Genomic DNA, 24794 nt, shown 5'->3' with positions numbered 1-24794 from the left:
CCACCTCTCCACTGGCCCAGCTCTGGCCTGCAACACCCACGGTCATGGCTCCTCCACCGCTGACCACCAGCCCAGAAGACCCCTCCAGGGGCCCGGATGTGACCTGCAACTGTCACAGCCCCCCCCCACCCCAGTTGACCAGCAGCCCCACCGGCCATCGGCCCTGACCACCCCATCCAGTGGTCTGGCTTTGGCCAGCGACAATCACGGCCAACCCCACCAGCCACCAGCCACCAACCCTTGCCACACTTCTGACTCTCCCTGTGTGATTTATGCAGGGAATTCCCATCACCAGTAAGTGGGCACTGTGGGTAAATATCTTCCCGATGGCTTTTACTGGGAGGCATGTTAATACTTGAGCCAAATACAGTGTATTTTTGTTTTGGAAGGCATGGGGGCTCCCCCTTCGTTACAGCATAGGGCCCACTGACTTACGTGTCTGAGCGTGCAAGGACACACCCAAGGATCCCAGCCCGGACCTGACAGGGACCCACATCCTGAGCCCCAAGAACATCCCCCTGAGGGCATGCAGTGGCAGAAAGGAGGTTCTCCCTCCCCTCCACGCCAGGTAGCAGGGGCTGTCCATCCCACACAACCACATGCCCACCCACGCACCCCCACTCACCAGGACGGACTCGTTCACGCCCCGCAGGTGGAAGACGTCCATGTTGAGCTGGGTCCTGTTACCCTCCTCATCGTCCCCCGGGTGATGACTGGACTGGGGGAGGCCAAAGTAGGTACTGTCAGGTTCGCTGGGGAAAGACAGACAGCCTGCTGTCAGCCCCACAAGTTATTCTTTCTGGCCCCAGCCCTGTTCAGGCCCTTGGGGTCCTCATCCTGGGGGTACAAGGGCAAGAGGAGGGCACAGGGATGGGGATAGAGAGCCAGGCGACCCTCAGTCCCAGTTCAGCACCCCGCCAGCTATGCTGCATGACCTGGGAACAGTCACTTAACCTCTCAGTTTCCTCACCTGTAAACTGGGATTAGAACCACTGCTTTGTGGGACAGCGAGTGTGTCTACCTGATTTCTGTTGTTGTTGAGCACGTTGTTGGGTAGGGACCATCTCTATATGTTACCGACTTGTACTTCCTAAGTGCTTAGTACAGTGCTCTTCACACAGTAAGTGCTCAATAAGCACGATTGAATGAATGAATGAACGAATTATCTTGCATCCGTCCTATGCTTAGCTCTACTAAGAGCTGGGGGATATAAAAGGAAATCAGGTAAGCGTTTATTAAATACATTTAATTTTTATTATTATGTGAGGTCTGGGTGCTGGGCATAGACACCAGAGGGATGGAGGAATGGAAGAATGGGCCTCAGGATGCTCAGGATGGAAGCTCCTTTAGGCCAGAAAAGGACAGGTCCTCCCAACCCCAGTGGCTGTCCCCAGAACTGGGACTCAGTGGGTCTTGCAATTAGATGAGCAGGCTCACACCACCTGCACCACGCCTTCCAACAGACAGAAGCTTGGATGGGCAATGGCTGAGGGCGAGGACAGCGGCAGCAGAAAGTTGAGCAAGACCACGTGAGAGTGACCAGGTGAACCAAGAGCAAGAAAATGGGAGAGGGAGAGAGAAAGAGAAGAAGAGAGAGGTAGAGAAAGGGAAAAACAGGGTGAGAGAGAGAGAGGGAGACACAAAGAGAGACAAATAGGTAAAGACAGACAGGTAGAGAGAGAAAGAGAGAGGCAGAGAGAGAAAGAGTTGGAGAAACAGACAGGAAAGACAGAGGAGAGAGGGAGAAAACAGAGAGTGGGGAGGAAAGGAAGAAGAGAGAGGGAGAGAAAGGGAAAGAGAGGGTGAGAGAGAGAGGGAAGCACAGAGACTGAGGGAGAGAGAGAGGGAGACAGAGAGACAAAGAGGGAAAGACAGGTAGAGAGAGACAGAGAGAGGCAGAGAGAGAACAAGTTGGAGAAGCAGATAGGAAAGAGAGAGGAGAGAGGGAGGAAGGGAAGAAGAGTGTGAGAGAGAAAGCTGAGAGGGAAGGAGGGAGAAGGAAGCAGTGTGACCTAGAGGAAAGAGTCCAGGCCTGAGAGTCAGAAGACCTGGATTCTAACCCCAGCTTCACCACATACCTGCCATGTGACTTAGGGCAAGCCCCTTACCTTCTCTGTGCCTCAGTTCCCTCATGATAAAATGGGGTTTCAATACTTGTTCTCCCTTCTACTTAGACTGCGGGCCCCAGTGGGACCTTATTCATTCATTCAATCGAATTTATTGAGCACTTACTGTGTGCAGAGCACTGTACTAAGCGTTTGGAAAGTACAAGTCGGCAACATATAGAGATTGTCTCTACTCAACAACGGGCTCACAATCTAGAAGGGGGAGACAGACAACAAAACAAAACATGTAGACAGGTGTCAAAACCATCAGAATAAATAGAATTATAGCTATATGCACATCATTAACAAAATAAATAGAGTAGTAAATATGTACAAGTAAAATAAATAGAGTAATAAATCTGTACAAATATATACAAGTGCTATGGGGAGGGGAAAGAGGTAGGGCAGAGGTGGGGGATGGGGAGGAGGAGAGGAAAAAGGGGGCTCAGTCTGGGACTATACTAAATGTTTGGGAGAATACAACATAACAAAAGGAGTCGGTAGACACATTCTCTGTCCACCGGGAGCTTTGGGTCTAGCGAACAGGAAGAAAAGAACAAGGATCAGCCAGGTAGTGCAATGAACATCCAGGATAAAATAGGAGAATAAATAATTGTGTGCACCATTATATGTACATCCTTTCACGTGAGCTGAAGATGGGTATATCTAGAGAAGACACTTACAGGCTACTCCAGAGATGCTCGAACGTGGCTCCTTCGTCCGCAGGGGAGGGCTGGGACATCTTCACCGAAGGCGAGTCCGACAGAGGGTAGATCACTCTAGCAAAACAGAAAGCACCAGCATCAGTCTGTCTGCCCCTCACCTGCAAGGCCTTCTGGGAGAACAGGGCTCTGGGGCGGGGGTGGGTAGTGCTCTCTGTGTGGCGGCACTTGTGGGGGATGCCCCGTGTCTCTCCTTCCCCAAAGTGCTAGGCCTCAGAGCCAGTCAGTTAGTCAGTCTTCCAGGGCTGAGTGTCTCAGGAAACAGAGCTCTTACCCTTACTCTTTTAGACTGTGAGCCCACTGTTGGGTAGGGACTGTCTCTATATGTTGCCAACTTGTACTTCCCAAGCGCTTAGTACAGTGCTCTGCACACAGTAAGCACTCAATAAATACGATTGATGATGATGATGATGGAAACCTGCAGGCCAGGGTAGAGAACAGGCAGAGTCCTCGCCTTCAGGGAGTCTCAGTCCATTCATTCATTCATTCATTCATTCAATCATATTTATTGAGTGCTTACTGTGTGCATAGCACTGTGCTTGGGAGAGTACAGTATAACAATAAATGGTCGAGCAGGGGAGACAGGGAGGACACAGCCCTGTTCTCAGGGAGCCCCAGTCCAGCAGGGGAGTCAGCCGTGGGCCTTGAGGGCTCTCACCCCTTACCTCCGAGTGGGCCTCAAAGCTGGAAACCTGAGCCCGGTGGGGCTCATTACGCTGAGCTGATGCCACCAGGTCCGCCTACCGTCCGGCCAGAAGTCAGGCAGGACCGTGGCCCCGAGGGGCGTCCCGGTGGCTGGGGGAGCCAGGATTAGCACTGCCCATGCCCTGCACCCGTGTGGCGGTGCCAAGTCAGGCAAGCCCCAGCCTGCCCAGGAAGGGAGGGGTCTGGTAGCATTGTCCGAGCTGCCTCTTGGTTGGGTCCCCGGGGCAAGGCGGGTTGCAGGCTGGGCCTGGGGGCACGCTCCGGGAGGGGGTGGCACGTGGCCTGGGGCTGGCTCGGGGCCTAATAATAATAATGATAATAATGATGGCATTTGTTAAGCACTTACTATGTGCAAAGCACTGTTCTAAGCGCTGGGGAGGATACAAGGTGATCAGGTTGTCCCACGGGGGGCTCATCCCCATTTTACAGATGAGGTAACTGAGGCCCAGAGAAGTTAAATTCAGTTCTCGGTCCCCTTCTGTTCTCGATCTACACTCACTCCCTTGGTGACCTCATTCGCTCCCACGGCTTCAACCATCATCTCTACGCTGATGACACCCAGATCTACATCTCTGCCCCCGCTCTCTCCCCTTCCCTCCAGGCTCGCATGTCCTCGTGCCTTCAGGACATCTCCATCTGGATGTCTGCCCGCCACCTAAAACTCAACATGTCCAAGACTGAACTCCTTGTCTTCCCTCCCAAACCCAGCCCTCTCCCTGACTTTCCCATCACTGTTGACAGCACTACCATCCTTCCCGTCTCACAAGCCCGCAACCTTGGTGTCATCCTCGACTCCGCTCTCTCGTTCACCCCTCACATCCAAGCCGTCACCAAAACCTGCCGGTCTCAGCTCCGCAACATTGCCAAGATCCGCTCTTTCCTCTCCATCCAAACCACTACCCTGCTCGTTCAAGCTCTCATCCTATCGCGTCTGGACTACTGCATCAGCCTCCTCTTCGATCTCCCATCCTCGTGTCTCTCCCCACTTCAATCCATACTTCATGCTGCTGCCCGGATTGTCTTTGTCCAGAAACACTCTGGGCATGTTACTCCCCTCCTCAAAAATCTCCAGTGGCTATTAATCAATCTGCGGATCAGGCAGAAACTCCTCTCCCTCGGCTTCAAGGCTGTCCATCACCTCGCCTCCTCCTACCTCGCCTCCCTTCTCTCCTTCTACAGCCCAGCCCGCACCCTCCGCTCCTCTGCCGCTAATCTCCTCACCGTCAGGCCTCGTTCTCACCTGTCCCGCCGTCGGCCCCCGGCCCACGTCATCCCCCTGGCCTGGAATGCCCTCCCTCTGCCCATCCGCCAAGCTAGCTCTCTTCCTCCCTACTCAGAGCTCACCTCCTCCAGGAGGCCTTCCCAGACTGAGCCCCTTCCTTCCTCTCCCCCTCGTCCCCCTCTCCATCCTCCCCATCTTACCTCCTTCCCTTCTCCACAGCACCTGTATATATGTATATATGTTTGTACATATTTATTATTCTATTTATTTATTTATTTATTTTACTTGTACATATCTGTTCTATTTATTTTATTTTGTTAATATGTTTGGTTTTGTTCTCTGTCTCCCCCTTCTAGACTGTGAGCCCACTGTTGGATAGGGACTGTCTCTATATGTTGCCAACTTGTACTTCCCAAGCACTTAGTACAGTGCTCTGCACACAGTAAGCGCTCAATAAATACGATTGATTGATTAATTGATTGATTAAGTGACTTGCCCAAAGTCACACAGCTGACAATTGGCGGAGCCGGAATTTGAACCCACAACTTCTGACTCCAAAGCCCGTGCTCTTTTCCACTGAGCCAAGCTGTTTCTTTAATGCTGGCTTGAGGCCCAGAGTTCGGCCCATGAGATGGGAGACAGAGAGGTAGGGGAACACTGGTTAGCGAGAGATGGGAGTGGTGCAGATTCCCTACACACACACACACACACACACACACACACACACACACACACATGCAGACTCTCACACACCCACTCACACATACCTCCCCAAGTTCAAATGTGCACACTCACCCGCACACATCCCAGAGGGCAGCTGGGATGAAGCACTGCCTTTGCCACATGCATCAGGCACAGACAGGGTCTGATGTGGGAGAGCAACAGCGTGGCTTAGTGGAAAAAGCCTGGGCCTGGGAATCAGGGTACACAAATTCTAATCCCGGCTCCTCCTCTTGCTTGGTTTGTGACCTTGGGTAAGTCAGTTAAGTTCTCTGTGCCTTGGTATAGTCAACTCTAACATACAGATTCAATACCTGTTCTTCCGACTACTTAGACTGTGAGCCCCAGATGGGATGGGCACTGTTTCCAAATTGATTAGCTTACACCTACTCCAGTGTTTGGACTGCGCAGAAGGAGGCAACGGTAAACCACATCCATATTTTTACCAAGAAAACTCTTTATGGATCCACTACCAGAACGATTGCAGATGGAGGTGGGACGCTCTGGGAGTGATGTGTCCGTGATGTCGCTATGGATCGGAGACGACTCGATGACATAAGACCAGACCCCAGTATTTTGTACAGTGTTTGGCGTGTAGGCGCTGAGGGAATACCACAGTTATTATTATTAGGGTGGGCTGAGGCTGGACAATAATCCAAACCAATCTGGCACTGCCCAAGTGCCCATTGAAGTGATGAGGAGGTACAATAATAATAATAATGATAATAATGATGGCATTTGTTAAGCACTTACTATGTGCCAAGCACTGTTCTAAGCGCTGGGGGGATACAAGGTAATCAGGTTGTCCCATGTGGGGCTCACAGTCTCAATACCCATTTTACAGACGAGGGAACTGAGGCCCAGAGAAGTGAAGTGACTTGCCCAAGGTCACACAGAGGACAAGTGGCAGAGCCGGGATTTGAACCCATGACATCTGACTCCAAAGCCCGGGCTCTTTCCACTGAGCCATGCTGCAATCCCGGGGCACATGCTCTGGTGCCCTGAGGTGAGGGCGTAAGTGAGGTATCATGAGTCTTAACCCTTCTGAAGGCCCCTGTCTTTGGGAAACAGTGAAGCCTGATGCAAAGAGCACAGTCTGGGAGTCAGGGGACCTGAGTTCTAATCCTGGCTCCACTTGCCCTCTGAGTGACCTGGAGCAGGACACTTGACTTCTCGTATATAAAAATGGTGATAAAATACCTGTTCTCCATCCTTTTTAGGTTTCAAGCCCCAAATGGGACAGGGACTGTGTCCAATCTTCTACCAATGCATAACACAGTGCTTGGCACATAGTGAGCCCTTCACAAACACCACAATTATGGAATTCCTGCCAGGCGGCAGCAGTGTTGAAAAGTGGCAAGAGGCCAAAGGGGAAGGAGAGCAGGGCCCATAGGATGGGGGCACCGTGGCATAGGCAGCGTGGCTCAGTGGAAAGAGCCCGGGCTTTGGAGTCAGAGGTCATGGGTTCAAATCCCGGCTCCACCACTTATCAGCTGTATGACTTTGGGCAAGTCACTTAACTTCTCTGGGCCTCACTTACCTCATCTGTAAAATGGGTATTAAGACTGTGAGCCCCCCGTGGGACAACCTGATCACCTTGTTAACCTCCCCAGTGCTTAGAACAGTGCTTTGCACATAGTAAGCACTTAATAAATGTTATCAGTATTATTATTATTATTATTATTATTAATAAAAGCACCTTGCATAGTCACAAGCTGACCCCTTTCAAGACAGAAGTGAACCATGGAAAGTTTGACTCACAAATTCTCCCACAAATGGGATGAATAACCTGCTTCTGGGGGATGTCTGTGAAGCATCCCCTGACTGCCTTCTTGGGGAAACCATCACCTTGAGACCCCCTGAGAGGGCTCCAGGGAGGGCCCCAGGGAGGTAGTTTCAGGGAGGGGGCTCAGAGAGGATGAGGTAAGGTGGGGACTTTCCTCGAATCTACCCTGTGGGTTCATCTGTATCCCCTGGCCTAGCCGCTGTCAGTGAATGAGTCACTTCCAAACTCTGACAGGAAAGGGGAGCTCCTCCAGGACCAGCCCTTTCACTTTACTCACTATTCTCAAGACCCCTTTACAGTTCCTTGTTCACAGGGAAGTAGTGAGGTGTGGTTTAAATAATGGCATTCATAATAATTATAATAATAATAATTGTGGTATTTGTTAAGTGTTTACTATATGCCAGGCACCATTCTAAGTGCTGGAGTGGATACAAGCTAAACAGGTCGGACACAGTCCTTATCCCACATGGGGCTCGCAAGCTTAATCTCTATTTTACAGTTGAGGGAACTGAGGCAGAGAAGTGAAATGACTTGCCCAAGGTCACACAGCAGACAAGTGGTGGAGCCGGGATTAGAACCCAGGTCCTTCTAACTCTAACTTCTAACACTAGGCCAGGTTTCTTCAAATGACCAAGGCCTGAGAGTCACGAGATCCAGTTTCTCTAAGCCCAGCTCTGCCTGCTGGGTGACCTTGGGCAAGTCAATTCATTTCTCGGTTACCGAATTCTGTCGGTTCTCCCCTCACAACATCTCTAGACTCTGCCCTTTCCTCTCCATCCCTATCAATCAATCAATCAATCAATCAATCAGTCGTATTTATTGAGCGCTTACTGTGTGCAGAGCACTGTACTAAGCGCTTGGGAAGTACAAGCTGGCAACATATAGAGATGGTCTGTACCCAACAGTGGGCTCACAGCCTACTGTGACCATGCTGATCCAAGCACTTACCACACCTTGCCTCGACTACTGCATCAGCCTCCTCCCTGACCTCCTTGCCTCATTTTTCTAAAAAAGACTCGCAGTTCATGTCTCCCCACTCCTCAAAAGCCTCCAGTGGTTGCCCACCCACCACCAAATCAAACAGAAACTCTTCACCACCTCCTTGAAACTCCTCGGTTTTAAGGTATTCAATTCATCTCTCTCCCCTTTCTACCTTACCTTATTGCTCTCTCACTGCAACCCAGCCTGTACACTTCACTTCTCTCACGCCAACCTACTGACTGTACCTCGATCTCGTCTGTCTCGCCGTCAACCCCTTGCCCATGTCCTCCCTCCGTTCAGGAAGTCCCTCCTCCTTCATATCCAAAGGACCACCATCCTTAAACCATCGCCTACCCCCAGCCCAACAACATTTGTGTCCATAACATTATACTCTGCGGCTTCCCCTACGTGCAATTTATTTTATTGTCTGCCTCTTCCTCTAGACTGTAAGCCCTTTTTAGTCAGGGATCATGTCTAACAACTGCAATGCAATGCACTCTCCCAACCACTAAGTACGGTGCTCTGCACATGCAGTAAGCATTAAACAGCATTGATAGATTCTCTGTGCCTCAGTTTCCTCATTAATAATAATAATAATAATAATAATAATGGCATTTATTAAGTGCTTACTATGTGCAAAGCACTGTTCTAAAGCACTCATCTGTACAATGGGGATTCAACATCTATTCTCCCTTCCCTTAGACGGTGAGACCCATGTGGGATAGGTACTGTTTCCAACCTGATTAACTTGTGACTAGCCCAGGGTTTAGTACAGTGTTTGACACATAATAAGTGCTTAACAAATGTCTTTTTATTTTTTATTATTATCATTATTATTTGACATCTAGGAGAGTATCCTGCACATGAAGGGTGCCCCAAAGAGTGCTCTGCAAATAATAGGCACTCAATACACTGCTGAGCATGTAGTAGGTTCTCAGAGCAGTGTTTAGCACACTGTAGGTGCTCAGTACAGCTGCACCTTGCCTGCTGTAACCATTCAATCAATCAATCATACTTATTGAGTGCTTACTGTGTGCAGAGCAATGTACTAAGTGCTTGGAAGAGCACAGTTTAACAGAGTTGGTAAGCTGTTCCATGCCCACAATGAACTTACAGTCTACAGGGGGAGACAGACATTAATATAAATAAATAGACAAATTACAGATACGTACATAAGTTCTATATCTGTTAGGTACAGTGGTATTCAAAACAGTGCTCTGCAGAGTTGGATGCTCACTAAAAATTGTTGATGATCACTATATTGATGATTAAATGAGTTTTAAAAGAAACAGGTCCCTAAGCACTAAGGCATTTTTTCCTGGACCAACGTAAAGAAAAAGCGTTAGTCCAAAGACTGCACCACACCATTTGGAAATGTTATCTGCATCTGTGAAAACTGTTGCTAGGGAGGAGAGGAGAATCAAGGGAGATAATAATAATTATTATTATTATGGTATTTGTTAAAGTCTTACTATGTGCCAAGCACTGTTCTAAGCACTGGGGTAGATACAAGGTCACCAGGTTGTCCCACGCGGGGCTCGCAGTCTTCATCCCCATTTTACAGATGAGGGAACTGAGGCCCTGAGAAGTTAAGTGATTTGCCCAAGGTCACACAGCAGACAAGTGGTGGAGCCAGGATTAGAACCCGTGACCTCTGACTCCCAAGCCCGGGTTTTTTCCACTGAGCCATGCTGCTTCTCAGTGCAGCAGATGAAAATGAAGATGAAAACAGTTATCCTCCTCGTTATTTAGGGAAGCATCATCAATTGGTGGAAAGAGCACAGGCCTGAGAGTCGGAAGACTTGGGTTCTGAACATGGCCCCACCACTCAACAACTGTGTGACCTTAGGGAAGTCACTTCACTTCTCTGTGCCTCAGTTACTTCATCTGTTAAATGGGGATTAAATCCTATTCCCTCTTACCTAGCCTGTGAGCCCTAATCATTCATTCATTCATATTTATTGACACTGTGTGCAGAGCACTGTACTAAGCACTTGGGAAAGTACAATACAACAATAAATCAGGGACTGTGCCCAACCTGATTATCTAGTATCTACCCCAGTGCTTAAAACAGTGTTTGACATGTAGTAAGCATTTAACGAATTAATAATCATTATATGATGATCAGTGATAGTATTTACTGAACACCTCTAGGAGCAAAACACCTGTACTGGTGACTCTGTGTCCAGGTATTATCCTAGCTTTCCACTGAGAACTGGGCACTGTTCTGGGAGCACAATGTGAGTAGAACCTGTAGAACCTGTACTGAGTGCCTACTATGTGCAAAGCATAGAGAAGCAGCGTGGCACAGTGGAAAGGAGCATGGGCTTTGGAGTCAGAGGTTCAAATCCTGGCTCTGCCAACTGTCAGCTGTGTGACTTTGGGCAAGTCACTTAACTTCTCTGGGCCTCAGTGACCTCATCTGTAAAATGGGGATTAAGACTGTGAGCCCCCCGTGGGACAACCTGATCACCTTGTAACCTCCTCAGTGCTTAGAACAGTGCTTTGCACATAGTAAGCGCTTAATAAATGCCATCATTATTATTATTATTACTGTACAAAGCAGCTGGGAATAGCCAACAGTGGTAAAAGACATAATCCCTGCCCTTAATCAGTCATTCAATCAACGGTATTTAGTGGGTGATTACTGTGTGCCGAACTCTGTACTAAGTGCTTGGGAACGTACAATGCAACAGAGTTGGTAGATGATGTCCCTGCCCACAAGGAGCTTACGGTCTACAGGAAGGAGCTTATAATTTAATGGAGAAGGTAAGTGGGCACAAATGGTCACATATTTAATGGGTAAACGAGTAAGAGCATAAGTACTAATGATAAAAGTACAAGTAGCAGGTCAATTAACAGAGATAGCTAATACAGAAACCAATAATCAACCCACGAATGCAAAGGTGGTTGATGATTCATTCATTCAGTCGTATTTATTGAGCACTTACTGTGTGCAGAACACTGTACTAAGCGCTTGGGAAGTACAATTCAGCAACAAATAGAGACAATCCCTGCCCACCACGGGCTCACAGTCCAGAAGGGGGAAGACAGACATCAAAACCAGTAAACAGGCATCTGTAGATGTGGCATGACAAGGAAAGTGGGGGAATTAACCAGGGAATGCCTCCTGGAGGAGGGGGCTTTTTAGGAGACTTTGAACGGAGGGAGCTTCAGGTCAGAGGTATGAGTCAGAGTCAGCTTAGAAGGTTAGTTTGAAAGAAAAGAAGAGTGCAAACAAGGGCATAGCGGAAGAAAAGAGCTGACAGAAGCAGGAGTCAGAAGGAGCTGAGTTCTAGTCCTGGCTCTGCCACTTGTCTGCTGTGTGGCTTTGGACAAGTCACTTCACTTCTCTGGGCCTCAGTTCCCTCATCTGTAAAATGGGGATGAAGACTGTGAGCCCCATGTGGGGTCCAGACCATGTCCAACCCGACTTACAAGGTATCTACCCCAGTAATTAGAACAGTGTCTGCCACATAGTAAGCACTTAGTAAATACCATAAAAAAATAGAGGGGGGGAGACAAGAAGATAAACGGGAGAGAGGTTTCGAAGAGAGAGCTTATTAAAAAAGTGATTGATTCAGGGCAGATCTTTGGAGAGCAGCAGCAGCAACCCAGAAAGATGAGTTGCAAGGAAGCTACTGTGAATTCTTTGGCAGCACTGAGCAGTGATGGACTGAAATTCCTACTTTTTTGCTGTTATTCACTTTTTTGACTGTATTTGTTAAGTGCTTACCATGTGCCCGCTGTTGGGTAGGGACTGTCTCTAAGTGTTGCTGACTTGTACTTCCCAAGCGCTTAGTACAGTGCTCTGCACACAGTAAGCACTCAATAAATATGATTGATTGATTGATTACTACTTAGGTTAGACACACTCCCTGTCATACATAGAGTTCACAGTCTTAATCCCCATTTTACAGATGGGGTAACTGAGGCACAGAAGAGGGAAATAGTTTGTTCAAGGTCACACGGCAGGTAAGTGGCGGAGGCAGAATTAGAACTCAGGTCCTTCTGACTCCCAGGCCTGTGCTCTATCCACTAGTCCACACTACCTCTCAACAGTTTCTTTTCCTCAAAACAATTACATATATTAATTCTTTTATGGCTAAAGGCAATTAATTCCAGTGACTCCCGGGTGTAAGAATACAGTTTGCCCAATACGAGAAGACTTAACTGTCTCAGCATGTGGAAATAAATACCCCTGTAGAGAACAAGAGTTCTTGTTTATTTGTGTGCATGTTCTGTTTCAATTTCTCAGATCCCCATGCTCCTTGCCAAATTCTTAATGGCTGGGAAGATGACTTCAAAACACCAAAGAGACTCGTGATAAGGATCTTTTGCGTAAATCAACCAATCATTCACTGCAACCCTCTTAATTTCACTTCATGTTCAAATAGCCCTTTTTAAGCAACTCGACCCTCATTTCTGTGACCCTCAGGGAAGAAGAAAAACCTTTCTCTTAATCAGGGAACCTTGAGCCTAAGGAAGAACTTAGACTGGACTGACAGAAATCAGGCTGGGGGCTGCATTTTATTAATCAATCAATCAATTATATTTATTGAGCACTTGCTATGGGCAGATAAAGGGGAGAGAGCTATAGAAGAGAGAGCTTATTTAAAAAGTGATTGATTCAGGGCAGGTCTTCAGAGAGCAGCAGCAGCAAAGCAGAAAGAGGAGTTGCAAAGAAGCCACTGTGAATTCTTTGGCGGCACTAAGCTGTGTTGGATTGAAATTCCAATTTTTTTTTCTATTATTCACTCAGAGAACTGTACTAAGTACTACTAAGTACTACTGTACTAAGAGCTTGGGAGAGTACAATACAACAGAATGAATGTTTGATGAATGATGTTTGATAGAAGACAAAGCTTCTATCACTGGGTTGGGTTTTACACCCAGGCTCAGTCCTGTGTCCTGGGGTGGATCTGTAAGCCAGATAAGGGAAGCAGATGAGACGTGCAAAGGGTTTAAGCGCTTATCATGTGTCAAACACTATTCTAAGTACTGGGTTAGGAACAAGTCAATTAAGTCCGACGCAGTCCCTGTCCAACATGGCGAGAATGGGTATTGAATCCCCATTTTGCAGTTGAGTAAATTGAGTCACAGAGAAATTAAGTGGCATGTCCAAGGTCATATAGCTAGCAATTGGCAGAGCAATCGACAGAGCTGGAATTAGAGCCCAGGTCCTCTGACTCCCTGGACCGTGCTCTTTCCAGTAGCCATGAGCTTGCAGTTTAGAGAGGGAGACAAACTATTAATATAAATAAAAAATTTATAATATGTAATTTAAAGATATATTCATGTGTTGTTGGGATGAGGGTGGGGCAAATATCAAGTGTACGAAAGTTACAGATCCAAGTTCATAGATGACGCAGAAGGGAGAACAGGCCGGCGGCGGGGGGAAGCACTTAATCTGGAAAGCCCTCTTGGAGAAGTTGTGATCTTAACAATTCCTCAAAGGTGGAGAGAGTGATGGTCTGGCATATTTGGAGGGGGAGGGAATTCCAGGCCAGGGAGAGGACATGGGAAAGGGATCAGTGACAAGACAAACAAGATCCAGGCATAGTGAGAAAGCTGGCATTGGCAGAGTGAAGTCTGCAAACAGGGCTGTAATAGTAATAATAATAATAATGGTATTTGTTAAGTACTTACTCTGTGCAAAGCACTGTTCTAAATGCTGGGGGGATACAAGTTTACAAGGTTGTCCCATGTGGGGCTCACAGTCTTAATCCCCATTTTATAGATGAGGTAACTGAGGCTAGAGAAGTTAAGTGACTTGCCCGAGGTCAAACAGCAGACATGTGGCAGAGCCGGGATTCAAACCCATGACCTCTGATTCCCAAGCCTGTGCTCTTTTCACTGAGCCATGCTGCTTCTCATCTGTAGTAGGAGATGAGTGAGATAAAAGGCAGAAAATGGAATCTCCAGTCTGAAATAGCTCTACTACCTCTGGCCTGAGGGAAATGTCTCTGTACTCATTCATTCATTCATTCAATCAAACATCATTCATCAAACATTCATTCTGTTGTATTGTACTCTCCCAAGCTCTTAGTACAGTAGTACTTAGTAGTACTTAGTACAGTTCTCTGAGTGAATAATAGAAAAAAAAATTGGAATTTCAATCCAACACAGCTTAGTGCCGCCAAAGAATTCACAGTGGCTTCTTTGCAACTCCTCTTTCTGCTTTGCTGCTGCTGCTCTCTGAAGCGCTTACTGTGTGCAGAGCACTGTAATAAGCGCTTGGGAAGTACAAGTTGGCAACATATAGAGACGGTCCCTACCCAACAACGGGCTCATAGTCTAAAGGGGAAGACAGACAACAAAACAAAACATATTAACAAAATAAAATAAATAGAATAGTAAATATGTACAAGTAAAATAAATAGAGTAATAAATCTGTACAAACATATATACAGGTGCTGTGCAGGGGAAGGAGGTAGGGTGGGAAGCGGGAAAGGAAAGGGGGGCTCAGTCTGGGAAGGCCTCCTGGAGGAGGTGAGCTCGCAGTAGGGCTTTGAAGGGAGGAAGAGAGCTAGCTTGGCGGATGTGCAGAGGGAGGGCATTCCAGGCCACAGGGAGGATGTGGGCCGGGGATCAACGGCAGGACAGGCGAGAACGAGGCCCAGTGAGGAGGTGAGCGGCAGAGGAGCAGAGGGTGCGGGCTGGGCTGGAGACGGAAAGAAAAATTGTTGTACTGAAGGATCGCTTGGGAGACCGGATGGCAGAACTGCCAAAGCTTCTATCAGTGGGTTGGGTTTTACACCCAGGCTCAGTCCTGTGTCCTGGGGTGGATCTGTAAGCCAGACAAGGGAAGCAGATGAGAAGTGCAAAGTGAGGTTCACCAGTTTGGTCCTACCACAGGGGAGGAGAGGAGGGAGGAGAGGTTGTGGGAGAGGAGAAAGTAGAAGGAAAGAAGGAAAAGGGGCAAGGGTGGTAGAGGGAAGAGAGAAAGGAAAGAAGGGGGATAAGGGAGAGAGAATGGGGGGCAAGGAGGAGAGCGGGAGGAAGGAAGAAAAGAGGGGCGAGGGAGAGATGGAGAAAAGAAGGGGGAGGGGGAGAGAGAAGGATGGGGTAGAGAGGAAGGAAGAAAAAGAGGGGAGGGGGAAGGGAAAGAGGGAGAAAAGGGGGAGAGGAGACAGAGGAGTGAGCAAGGGGGAGAGAAGAAAGAAGGAAGGGGGGATAGAGGGAGAAAAGAAGGGGAGAGGGGAGAGAAGGTGCAAAGGGAGAGAGGGAAGAAGGAAGAAAAGAGGGAAGAGGGAAGGAGGGGAAGAGAGGGAGAAGAGGAAGAGTGGAAATGGGAGGGGAAAGAGGAGAAGAGAAGAAAAGTGTAGAGATGAGAGAGAAAGAGAAGAGGGGAGAAGGTGCAGAGATGCTCACAGGTGCAGTGGTAAGGAATGCATGGCTCTAGGACAGGTATTCTGCTTATCTAGTGATTTTTGGTCTTCCACCCTCAGACTTCATGTTGTTCCAACAATGTAACCAGCAGAGACAAGCCCTCAAAGAACGACTGAGACTATGTCTGCTCCTTTGCTGCCACCAGCAGGAGTTTTTCCCATGCACCTCCAAATGCCATTTCAGGGGAGAAAGAAGATGCTTGAAAATCATAATACCACCAGTCTCCCCAGCTCGAATTTTGAGTCAATTTACAATCATTCATTCATTCATTCATTAAATCGTATTTATTGAGCACTTACTGTGTGCAGAACACTGTACTAAGCATTTGGGAAGTACAAGTCGGCAACATATAGAGGCGGGCCCTACCCAACAACGGGCTCAAGTCTAGAAGGGGGAGACAGGCAACAAAATAAAACACATGGACAGGTGTCAAGTCAGAATAAATAGAAATAAAGCTAGATGCACATCATTAACAAAATAAATAGAATAGTAAGTATGTACAAGTAAAATAAATAGAGGAATAAATCTGTACAAACATATATACAGATGCTGTGGGGAGGGGAAGGAGGTAGGGTGGGAGGGGATGGGGAGAAGGAGAGGAAAAAGGGGGCTCAGTCTGGGAAGGTCTCCTGGAGGAGGTGAGCTCTCAGTAGGGCTTTGAAGGGAGGAAGAGAGCTAGCTTGGCGGATGTGTGGAGGGAGGGCATTCCAGGCCAGGGGGAGGGCGTGGGCCGGGGGTTGACAGCGGGACAAGTGAGAACGAGGTACAGTGAGGAGGTTAGCGGCAGAGGAGCGGAGGGTGCGGGCTGGGCTGGAGAAGGAGAGAAGGGAGATGAGGTGATCTGGTCTGACAACCACCGAGACCCATTAGGGTTAAATCATTTTTCTAAGCCTCGGGTGAATGAGGGTGGTTGGGCTGGAGGGGTGAGACGGGAAGGGGGGAGGGGGACAGAAAATCAAAATGAATCATCAAGTTTCATGAAGCAAATGTGGGGAGGAAGGGGGAAAACCAAATAAACAAACAGCTCTGGGGTCGATCAAATGGATTAAAAGACCATTCACTTATATGGGATGTAAAGAACATATGCCATTACTGGATTGGAGATTTCTGTCTCCAACAGTGTCCCTTGCAGACACCCGCAATCCATGGTTGAAAGACTCCTGGTGTGTCTCTCCCTGGTCCAAGTATAAGATGATACACTCCTAATCTGTCAATGTTGTAACAGCATCGTCAATGGGCAAACCAAACACACTGAAAAAGCTTTCTGGACTCTGCATATGTCTCCACGGTACTGACAGTATTTAATTCCTCTAGACTATAAGCTCGTTGTGGGCAGGGAATGTGTCTGCTTATTGTTATATTGCATTCTCCTAAGTGCTTAGTACAGCGCTTTGCACACAGTAAGCACTCAATAAATGCTACTGAATAATTCCTCCTCAGGATACCATTAAAGGGACATGATATTAATTATTTTTGCCCTAATTCAGCCCAGGGAGGCTGAAAGGTATTCAAATGAGATTGTGCCGACTATTTTAACCACGAGATAGTACCTTGGTGTGTGCCTCTTGATTGGTCCAAGGAGTCCCTCTGACTGACAGTGGCCGCCTAGGACTGGCCCTGTGGATTGAGCACGGACCTGGGAGTGAGAAGGACCTGGGTTTTAATCCCTGCTCCACCACTTGGGAAGCAGCGTGGCTCAGTGGAAAGAGCTTGGGCTTTGGAGTCAGAGGTCATGGGTTCAAATCCTGGCTCTGTCAGTTGTCAGCTGTGTGACTTTGGGCAAGTCACTTCCCTTCTCTGTGCCACAGTTACCTCATCTGAATAATGGGGATTATTCCCCCTTTTAGACTGTGAGCCCACTGTTGGGTAGGGACTGTCTCTATATGTTGCCAATTTGTACTTCCCAAGCGCTTAGTACAGTGCTCTGCACATAATAAGTGCTCAATAAATACGATTGATGATGATGATGATGATGATGATGAACGGGGATGAAGACTGTGAGCCCCCCGTGGGACAACCTCCCCAGTGCTTAGAACAGTGCTTTGCACATAGTAAGTGCTTAATAAATGCCATCATTATTATTATTATTGTCTGCTGTGTGACCTTGGGCAAGTCGCTTAACTTCTCTCTGCCTCAGTTACCTCATCTGTAAAATGGAGATTAAGACTGTGAACCCCATTAGAGAAGCAGCGTGGCTCACTGGAAAGAGCCTGGGCTATGGAGTCAGAGGTCATGGGTTCAAATTCCGGCTCCACCACTTGTCAGCTGTGTGACTTTGGGCAAGTCACTTCACTTCTCTGGGCCTCAGTTACCTCATCTGTAAAATGGGGATTAAGACTGTGAGCCCCCCCGTGGGACAACCTGATCGCCTTGTATCCCCCCCAGCGCTTAGAACAGTGCTTCACACATAGTAAGTGCTTAATAAATGCCATCATTGTTATTATTATTATGTGGGACAGGGATTGTGTTCAACCCGATTAACTTGTATCTACCCCAGCACTTAGAACACTGCTTGATGCATAGTAAGTGCTTAACAAGTACCATTATTATTATTATTGCTATTATTATTATTGTTATTAAGAAGAGGTGAGCTCCTAAACTCACTGTTGGCAGAGAGCATGCCTACTGTATGACACTTAGCACAGTCCTGAGTGAGAAGCAGCAGGGAGTAGTGGAGAGCATAGCCCTAGGAGTCAGAAGGTAATCCCAGCTCTGCCACTTGTCTGCTGTGTGACCTTGGGCAAGTCATTTCACTTCTCTGTGTCTCAGTTACCTCAGCTGTATAGTAGAGATCGAGACTTTGAGCCCCACGTGGGACAGGGACTGTGTCTTAACCTGATTTGCTTCAGTGTCTAGTATAATATTTGGAACATAGCGCATAACAAATACCACAGTTTTTATTAGAGAACAGTGCTCTGCACACAATAAGCATTCAGTAAATACGATTGATTGAGTGACTGATTGATTGAGCTCCTTCCACTCCTGAGTGTCAGTGAGACTGGAAGTGGGGCTGGGGAGAGGAAGAAGCCAGAAGGACATGCCCTTGCCAGGGATTCCTGGGCAGCCTTGGGGGTGGGGACACAAAGAAACCCCGCTGCTGCCAGGGCAGATCACCTATTTCCATTTTGGTGGGTGGTCATGAGCTAGAAGGGGAGGGGGCTGAACATGTCATTCTGCAGTTGTTTTGGTAAAGTGGATGTTGAGAATAATAATAATAATTAATTAATTAATTAAATCATTCATTCAATAGTATCTATTGAGCATATACTGTGCACAGAGCACTGTACTAAGTGCTTGGAAAAGTACAATACAACAATAGACAGTGACATTCCCTGCCCACAGCAAGCTTACAGTCAAGAGGTGTAATAATAATTGTAGTTGTGTAGTATTTACTATGTGTCAAGCACTGTTCTAAGGACTTGGGAAAGTACAATACAACAATAAACAATGACACTCCATGCCCACAACAAGCTTACAGTCTAGAGGGGTAACAATAATAATAATTGTACTTGTTAAGTACTTACTATGTGCCAAGCACTGTTCTAAGCACTTGGGAAAATACAGTACAACAATAAACAACAATAAAAAATTCCCTGCCCACAATGAACTTCCAGTCTACAGGGGTAATAACAATAATAATAATACTTGCTAAGCACTTACTATGTACCCAACACTGTTCTAAGCACTGGGGTAAACACAAATACATCATACTGGACACAGCCCCTGTCCCACATGGGGCTCACCTTCATCCCCATTTTACATGTGAGGTAACTAAGGGTCAGAGAAGTGAAGTGACTTGCCCAAAGTCACAGAGCAGACAAGTGGCAGAGCCAGGATTAGAACCCACATCCTTCTGACTCCCAAGTCCATGATCTATCCACTAAGCCATACTGCTTCTGTACAGCCCAACGGGAAGAGCCCAGAACTGGGAGTCAGAAGACCTGAATTTGAACCCTAACTCTGCCACTTGCCTGCTGTGTGACCTTGGGAATATCACTTAGCTTTGCAGTGCCTCAGTTTCTTCACCTGTAAAATGGGGCTTCACTACCTGTTCTCCCTTTTATTTAGACAGTGAGTCTTGTTGGGGGCAGCGACTGTGCCTGACTTGATTATCTCTTATTTATCCTAGAGTGCACAGTGCCTGGGACCAGAGTAAGCACTTAATGAACATCACACAATTTTTTAAATTTTCCCTGAGGACTTAGACAAAGATTTTACTTCACCAAGCACCACGGTGAGGCTGGACGTTTTCTGAACTCATGGAATATAACAAAAATAATAATAATAATCATGGTATTTGTTAAGCACTTACTTTGTGTTAGGGACTGTACTAAGTGCTGGGGTGGATACAAACAAATTGGGTTGACACGGTCCCTGTCCCGGATAGGGCTCACAGTCTTATTCCCCACTTTACAGATGAGATACCTGAGGTACAGAGAAGCGAAGTGGCTTGCCCAAAATCTCACAGCAGATGTGGTGGAGCAGGGATTAGAACCCATGACCTTCTGACTTGCAGGGCCATGCTCTATCCACTACGTCATAAGGCAAGCAACTCCAGCGCACTGGGGAAAGGCTAAGTCCTGTGTTGATGGAACAATTTCTGAAGACATTAGGTCAATCCTTAAGAGACCCTGGACCTCAACCAGGCAGATCTGGGCAATGGAGGGAATCGTCTAAATGTAAATAGACATCACATGTTATGCTGGAAGCAGCGTGGCCTAATGGAAAGAGCACGGGCCTGAGACTCAAAGGACCTAGGTTCTAATCCCACATTCTGCCACTTGTCTGCTGTGTGACCTTGGGCAAGTCACTTAACTTCTCTGTACCTCAATTTCCTCATTCATGGGGATTAAATACTACTCCCTCTTACCTAGACTGTGAGCTCCATATGGGACTGGGATTGTATCCAAACTGATAATCTCGTATTTACTCTAGTGTTTAGAACAGTGCTTGGCACATAGTAAGAGCTTAATAAACACCATTACTGCTAGTAGTATTACCATTGCTATGATTATTAATAATAATTATGATAAGAAGAATAATTTTTAGGCCCCAGACAGATGGGGCCAGTCTCTGTACTGCTGAATATTGTGGCCCCAGCAGGTGATCTCAACCCAAATCCAAATCTGGTCCCTGCCTTTAGGCATTTCTGTTTTTCAAGAGTAGGCTTTGTGGGTATGATGAGGATGATTCAGGAACCCTCAGTCCCTAGAGAAAGTCATAGATGAACATGAAAAGCAGCGTGGCCTAGTTGATAGACCACAGACCTGGGGGTCAGAAGGACCTGGGGTCTAATTCTGACTACACCACCTCTCTGCTTTTTGACCTTGGGCAAGACATTTAACTTCTCTGTGCCTCAGTTACCTCATCTGTAAAATGGGGATTAATACTGAGGGACATGGATGATGTCCAATACCATCTATCCCAGCACTTAGTATGGTGCCTGGCGCATAGTAAGCCCTTAACCATAAAATAAAATACTAAAGGGCTAGCCCTGCAAACCTGCTTCAAATATATCATACACTTGGATTTGTACCCTTTAGGCATTTGATACTCACCTCACCCTCTGTCCCACAGCACTTATGACATATTTGTAAATTAATGATTTACATTAGTGTCTATCTCCCCCTCTAGACTGTAAGCTCATTATGCACAGGGAATGTGTCTACCAATTCTGTTTTAGTGTATTCTCCCAAGCACTTAGTACAGTGCTGTACACCCAGTAAGTGCTCAACAAATACCATTGATTGACTGATTGATTGATTTATTCAAGAAATACTATTGATGGATCAATTGATTAATTGATTCAGGACTCTCCCAGGCCAGGAGGACCAGACAGAGGTAGATTTGAAGTCATTCAGAAGGGAGAAGAGAAATCTCCCTACATTCCAGAGGGTTGAATATCAAAGCCCTGTTTGATATCCACACCATTCATTCATTCAATCAATCATATTTATTGAGTGCTTACTGTGTTCAGAGCACTGTACTGAGTGCTTGGAAAGTACAATTTGGCAACAGATAGAGACAGTCCATAACCAATAATGGGCTCACTATTCCCCAGTGCCTTCTTGGGGATAGAGTATGGATAGAATCCCAAACAGGGTCAGAGGGGCCCTGAAGGTCAACTTGGGTAGGGATTGTACAATAAATACTGTACTCTCTGAAGCGCTTAGTACAGTGTTCTGCACACAGTAAGCTCCCGATAAATACGATTGAATGAATGAACAAATTTACCATACCCCTTGCCTTCAAACAAGGCCGTCCTTGATGAAATGAGGGTCTCTCTCCTGAGAAGCGCTCTCCTGGGAAGGAGTTTCCAGGAAATCTTCCTGGCATCTGATCCAGCAATGAACAATTCTTCCCCTTTTAGACTGTGAGCCCACTGTTGGGTAGGGACTGTCTCTATATGTTGCCATCTTGTACTTCCCAAGCGCTTAGTACAGTGCTCTGCACACAGTAAGCGCTCAATAAATATGATTGATTGATTGATTGATTGATTCCCCACTTCCATGTTGTATCCGTCTCCGTGAGGATGCCTTTTTCTATTACGGAAATGCAGGCACCTCCTGGAGGAAGACTGCTGTGGGGCCCCTGGAGCAGGCAGGACCAGTGGAGGGTCTGGGAAATCTCCAGCTGGGCTCCAGCTGTTTGCTCTGGGCCCTAGAAGCAGCATAGCCTAAGGGATAGAGCACAGGCCTGGGAGCTAGAGGGTCATGGGTTCTAAACCTGGCTCCACCACTTGTCTGCTGTATGACCTTGGGAAAGTCACTTCACTTCTCTGGGCCTCAGTTCCCTCATCTGTAAAATGGGTATTAAGACTGTGAGCCCCACATAGGACAGGGACTGTGTCCAACTTGATTTGCTTGTATTCCCCTCCCACTCCCCACCCGCCCCACCGGTGCTTAGTATGGTCATTGGCACATAGTAAGCACTGAACAAATGCCACAATCATTAATTATCATTATTATTATTATTACAGGGGTCCCCTGCTCCACCCAATCTTATTTCAGCTTCCCGGGTACAACAAGGAGAACCCCAGGGGGCTGGAAGCACTGATTCCACCTTTAAAAGCAATCATAACCACAACAACAGTAATAACATCACCAGTAAGTCCCAGCTGGTGAGCCGAGCTATGGGGATTTCTGAATCCAGGGTAACCCCAGGGTCACAGGGCGCCCACTTGTCACTCTGCTTTGACGCTCTGTTGCCCTGCGGCAGAGATGACTGTTGTCTGCTGTAGCCAGTCCTCAGGATCCGGGAGGAATCCAGTCCTAATCTCTCTCAGAATGAGGAGACTGTCCCATGCGAATGACGGTTCCCTCTCACCCCCTCCTTCAACTCCCTTCTTAGAGTCGGTTCGTGGTTTAAAAACTGGAATACCACCCAGATCACTGAGTCAGCTGGTCCCAATCTCAGTTAAATCAGCCTCCTTTAAAAAGTGCTTTCCTATCAATCTATAATATTTATTGAGGAACTTCTGAGTACCCTAGAGAGTGCCTACTAGGTGCAGAGAACCAAAATGGGCACCTACTGAGGGCAGAGCCCTGTACTGAGGGATCACTGTGTCCAGTAAATTTTACTGGGCACTGATTTTGTGCCTAGCACTGTGTGAAACCCTTTGGAAAGTCCAGTTAGCATTTTTACAACACAGGGGTTGCCTTCTTAAAGAATCATACATTAGGGAGAATTTGTGCTTCAGGACTTACGTCGGGTCCGACACTGTGCTCATGGGCAAAAATATATCCGTCACCTTTTCATTGCTGTATCTAGACAGATGTGTGAGGTTGGGAGAATGATTCCTAATGAAAACACCAATTATGGGAAAACTGACTATGAAACCAAAGTTTGAGATGCAGGCCCTGCCCTTAAAGAAGTTAACATTCTAATGGGCAAGTCAGGCAGATACAGATTATTTACACATAATGGGATGGGAACAAAGAAGTGTGCTCTAGATGTTGTCAGCAGGTGCTTTGCCTGATGAACAGACAGCTAAATTCATGCAAATTAACATGAATCAAAATATATAGATTTCTAAGGGTGGTGTATTTGTGTGTGTGTCTGTGTATGTGTGTGTTTCTGTGTGTGTGTGTCTGTATGTGTGTGTCTGTGTGTGTGCAAACATAAGTGCTCGGGCAGTTTTTGGCAATTGTTGGATTTGCACCCTTTATTCACCTCTCCCTCAGCCCCACAACTTTTACATACACATCTGTAATTTATAAATGTCCGTCTCCCCATCTAGACTATAAGTTTGTTGTGGGCAGGGATATGTTCTACCAATTCTATTATCTTGTACTATCCCAAGCATTTAGCATAATGCTCTGCATACATTAATCACTCACTAAATAAGATTGGTGGATTGACTGATTAATTAACACAAACCTTCTCAAGCGCTTAATACAGTGCTCTGCACACAGTAAGCGCTCAATAAATACGATTGAATGAATTAATGAAAAGGTGACAGGCATTTGATAGGAGGAGGGAAGGGTTTCAAGAGGACCTTGGGAATGGAGGCTGACGTTTAAGTAACAGCACCAAACCCAGGGGCCCAAGCCAGAGGATCCCTGAGCTATCGGAAGCTGTCTCTCTCCACCCTACTCTCCAGGCCGACCCCAGGCAGACCCACGGGCCCTGACTAGAGTGGCCATTTGACTGGTTTTTAAACCAGGCACAGCCTCCTTTCTAGTTCCAGTACAAAGCGGAGCAATTTATACCTGCTTTTAAGATTTTAGGCAGCTCCAGCCAATGTGTCCCACATCTGTGGTGGGAGTAGCCGTTCTCCGATGCCTTGCCAGATTTCATACTGGCCTGAGAGGGGACCCACAAGGGCTTTGGAGTAAGGGGGAGAGTTCAGGGTCCCCCCTCAGAGAAACAATGGAAGGTCACACGAAATCCCCCTCCTGTCAGAAATTGGCACCAGTGTGCCCGGCATGGCCCTTGGGAAGCCATGTTTGTCTCGTCCGCTATCTCGGAAGGCTGTCGGCGACCACCCTAGTCCTGAAGTTTTTCGGGGGCCCTGAGGGTCCTCTCTTTTGTGGAGAAGGAAATCCCCCAGAGAGTACGGGACCACCACAGATGGCTCCATTAGCGCCAGAGGGCCTGGTTGGTGCCGGGAAGATGGTTCCCAGGGTCCCTCCTCAAAATGGCGGGCCCCCTTCTCAATT

General features: G+C 47.2%; 1 protein-coding gene across 2 annotated transcripts in view; it reads right to left on the bottom strand.

The window, feature by feature from the left end:
- TP73 (tumor protein p73) overlaps positions 1-24794 on the bottom strand; it is a 197586-nt gene that overhangs the window by 117147 nt on the left and 55645 nt on the right. For both annotated transcript variants that reach the window (XM_038746629.1, XM_038746628.1), the window contains exons 2-3: positions 2789-2884; positions 626-752 (exon numbers count right to left, since the gene is read on the bottom strand). In XM_038746629.1, the coding sequence (XP_038602557.1) occupies positions 626-752; positions 2789-2884 (223 nt within the window). The remainder of the gene's footprint in view (positions 1-625; positions 753-2788; positions 2885-24794) is intronic.

The sequence above is a fragment of the Tachyglossus aculeatus genome, chromosome 5 (assembly GCF_015852505.1).
Source record: "Tachyglossus aculeatus isolate mTacAcu1 chromosome 5, mTacAcu1.pri, whole genome shotgun sequence".
In the NCBI taxonomy this organism is placed as follows: Eukaryota; Metazoa; Chordata; class Mammalia; order Monotremata; family Tachyglossidae; genus Tachyglossus; species Tachyglossus aculeatus.
The sequence above is the reverse complement of the archived record's forward strand: the minus strand, read 5'-3'. Positions and strand labels throughout refer to the sequence as shown.